Source organism: Bison bison, unplaced genomic scaffold (genome assembly GCF_000754665.1).
Source record: "Bison bison bison isolate TAMUID 2011002044 unplaced genomic scaffold, Bison_UMD1.0 scf7180017864266, whole genome shotgun sequence".
NCBI lineage: Eukaryota > Metazoa > Chordata > Mammalia > Artiodactyla > Bovidae > Bison > Bison bison.
The window spans coordinates 1905380-1908416 of NW_011494838.1; the positions used below are offsets into that span (position 1 = coordinate 1905380).

Consider the following 3037-nt stretch of genomic DNA (forward strand, 5'->3'; position numbering starts at 1 on the left):
GCTCAGGAGCCTCATGCCCAGCCCGTCCTGGGTCCCGGTTTGCTCACAGGGACTCTGCACCTATGGAATTAAATCTGATTTTCTCCTGTCGTCTGTCTCCTGTTAATTCTTAGATCAGACAGAAGAAACTAGAAAGGGGAGAGAGATTTTACCTTTCCCAACACATATGATTTCTGATCTTTTGCAATTTTAGAATGTTTTAAAATGGACTGACCTGCATGTGTTCCTACTAAGATGACCACTGATGGCCATACACACTTAGGGTCCTAAGTGATAAATTAATTTACTCCCGCATAGAGCTGTGAAGGCATCCAGCTCTCACCAGAGGCAACCGAGGTGTCTCCGGGGACACCCCATGACTGCGCTGGGCCGGGCCTGCGCCCCAGAACCCTGTGCAGGGAGCCCTCACCGTCTGCCAAGCCCTGTGGAAGGGGCATGCCTCGCGCGGTCCTGCCGGACCCCAGCGGGCTCAGGGTGCGCTGGCCGAGGAACCGCTGCACACGACTCAGGCAGGAAGACGCAAGGCTAACCAAGGGGCTGGAGTCCTGGGAGGCGCCTCAGAGGAGAGGTGACAGCTGGACTCGGTCTCAGAGGATGAGCCAGGGGCACCAGGGGAGGTGGAGATGGGCGGGACAGGTGGGGGCGGGGCAGCCGCCATGACTGGGTGACGGTGACACTGGAAACCCCAGGTCACCGCATGTCCACGTCAGGACAGCTGGACTCGGGGGCACCCCTCCTGGGCGCGTGGGCCTGGGTGTTGCCCCGCTGTGGCCGCATGGACAGTCCCAGGCAGGGCTCAGGTCCACCTCTGGCTGGAGCCACCAGGGAGCAAGCTTCAATTTTTTGAGTTTTGAGGACCGAGGGTCTGTAGCCCACCTTCCCTCTGCCTTGACTCTGGGTTCCCACCTGGCCCGCAGACTGGAGGGACCCACTGCCCAGAGCCGGAGGGCCAGCCCAGGCCTGCATCCTAGCACCAATCCATGCAGAGTCCACACGCGTTCAGTCGGTGCCAAGTGGGAGTGAGGTGACGCTGCTGGTCCTCCAGCGTCTAGTCGGGGGAGAGCGCGCAGGGCCAGCCTCTCCAAGCTGAACGCGCTGGCTCCACGAAGGGCGCCCGGGAGAGGGGTTCACCGACAACCTAGGGCTTAGCGGGAAGGCGTCCGGGTGACCGAAGCAGGCGGTGACCGTGCGGTGACAAAGAGGCCGTCAGCCTCACAGCGCGGGACCCAAGGTGCGTGGCGGCCAGGGACGGGGCCTCGACCGGGGCAGACTCGGGGCACCGGCAGCATCAGCGCCCCACCCCGGGTGGGGCAGGCCCACCCGCCCGTCCTCCAGGCTGAGACCGGGAAGACAGAGCGGAGCCCCAGGGAGGACGCCAGCGGCCACCGCTGCCGTTATTCCATTTAATCTCGCGAGAAGACGACGTCGACGTCAGGGAAACAAATCACAGGGAAACGCCCAACAGCCCTCAGAGCGGAAGGAGCGCGTGCGCCCCTCTCGGCCTGGGTACCTGTGTTGGTCTCTGGGGCAGAGACAGCAGGGGCAGAGACGGCAGGCGCAGAGGCCAGCGGGCGGAAGCCCTGTCACTGTTCATGGGCACCCGCGTCCGACGGGGCTCTGCCTGGAAAGCCTGGGCCCCACACGCCGCGGCTGCAGTCCCGCAGCGGCCCGGCACTCACAGCAGGATGTGGTACTTCAGCGCCCGGGGCACGCGGTTGATGACGAGCCTCCCGTCGTAGCTCAGGGAGGCGAACAGCCAGGGGTCGGCTGAGGACCAGTCCACGGCGTACACACTGTCCTCGTGTTCCTCGTAGGTGGCGATGACACTGTCCTGCGGGGGCTCCTGGCTCCTGCAAGGCACCGACACACGTGAGGGGCGGGCACCCTGCCCCAGCCGCAGGCCTGGTCCCAGGAGCCCGGGGGCGGGGCGGGGGGCGTCTACTGCTCAACACCTCCCGGAGGCAGAGCCCAGGGCCACCCCAGAGGGGTCTCAGGGCCGTGGGGGAGACTGTCTACTGCCCGACACCTCCTCCTGGGGGCAGGAGCCCAGGGCCACCCCTAGAGGGCCCTACAGGCCAGGGTGGGGTGCCATCCACTGCCCGACACCTCCTCCATGAGCCCTGGAGCAGGACGTGCTTGTGCTCAGCGGACGGTGGCTGAGTGGAGAACGGCTGATGGTCTGGTGGCGTCTGACAGAGGGACCTGGGGACCAAACAGCACAGTCCAAGGGTGGGCAGAGGGAGCCCCAGCCTGGACCAGGTGCGGGGCTGGCCGGAGCCGGCGGGAAGGGCCAGCAGGTCCTAGCTGGGGTTTTGACTTCCCCATCAACCGCTACAAACAGGGCTTATGTGTCCCTTCCCTGGGACGCCGGGCGGACGGCACTCACACACGCAGACCCCTGGGAGCCTGCGGAGCTGCGCCGCCCACCCAGCTGCAGAGAGCACAGGCCTGCACCTGTTTCGCCGGAGGGCCTCGGGCGCTGCCTCCCGTCTCACCCACGCTCTCAGTATGCAGAACCCTTCTCGGGAGACCCCACCCCATGTACCCCAAGTCCCTGCGCTCCGGGACACTTCTCGGGAGACCCCACCCCGCGAGTCCCTCCTCCCCGGCTCCAGGACCCTTCTCGGGAGACCCTGCCCCACCTGCCCCCTGGTCTTGGGCTCCGAGGCCCTTCTCGGGAGACCCTGCCCCACCTGCCCCCTGGTCTTGGGCTCCGAGGCCCTTCTCGGGAGACCCCGCCCCACCTGCCCCCTGATCCAGGGCTCTGGGACCCTTCTCGGGAAACCCTGCCCTGCCTGCCCCCTGGTCCCAGGCTCCGGGACCCTTCTCGGGAGACCCCACCCCACATGCCCCCTGGTCTCAGGCTCCGGGGCCCTTCTCCGGAGAGCCTGCCCCGCCTGCCCCCTGATCCAGGGCTCCGGGGCCCTTCTCAGGAGACCCCACCCTGCCTGCCCCCTGATCCGGGGCTCCAGGACACTTCTCGGGAGACCCCGCCCCGCGTGCCCCCTGGTCTCCGGCTCCGGGGCCTTTCTCGGTA

General features: G+C 66.5%; 1 protein-coding gene across 1 annotated transcript in view; it reads right to left on the bottom strand.

Annotated features, from left to right (window-relative positions):
- Window positions 1–1382: 1382 nt before the first annotated feature.
- Window positions 1383–3037, bottom strand: part of TSSC1 (tumor suppressing subtransferable candidate 1) — a 63217-nt gene continuing 61562 nt past the window's right edge. Inside the window, exon 11 of the mRNA XM_010848442.1 lies at window positions 1383–1850. Within this exon, the coding sequence (XP_010846744.1) occupies window positions 1676–1850 (175 nt within the window). The 3' untranslated portion in view covers window positions 1383–1675. The remainder of the gene's footprint in view (window positions 1851–3037) is intronic.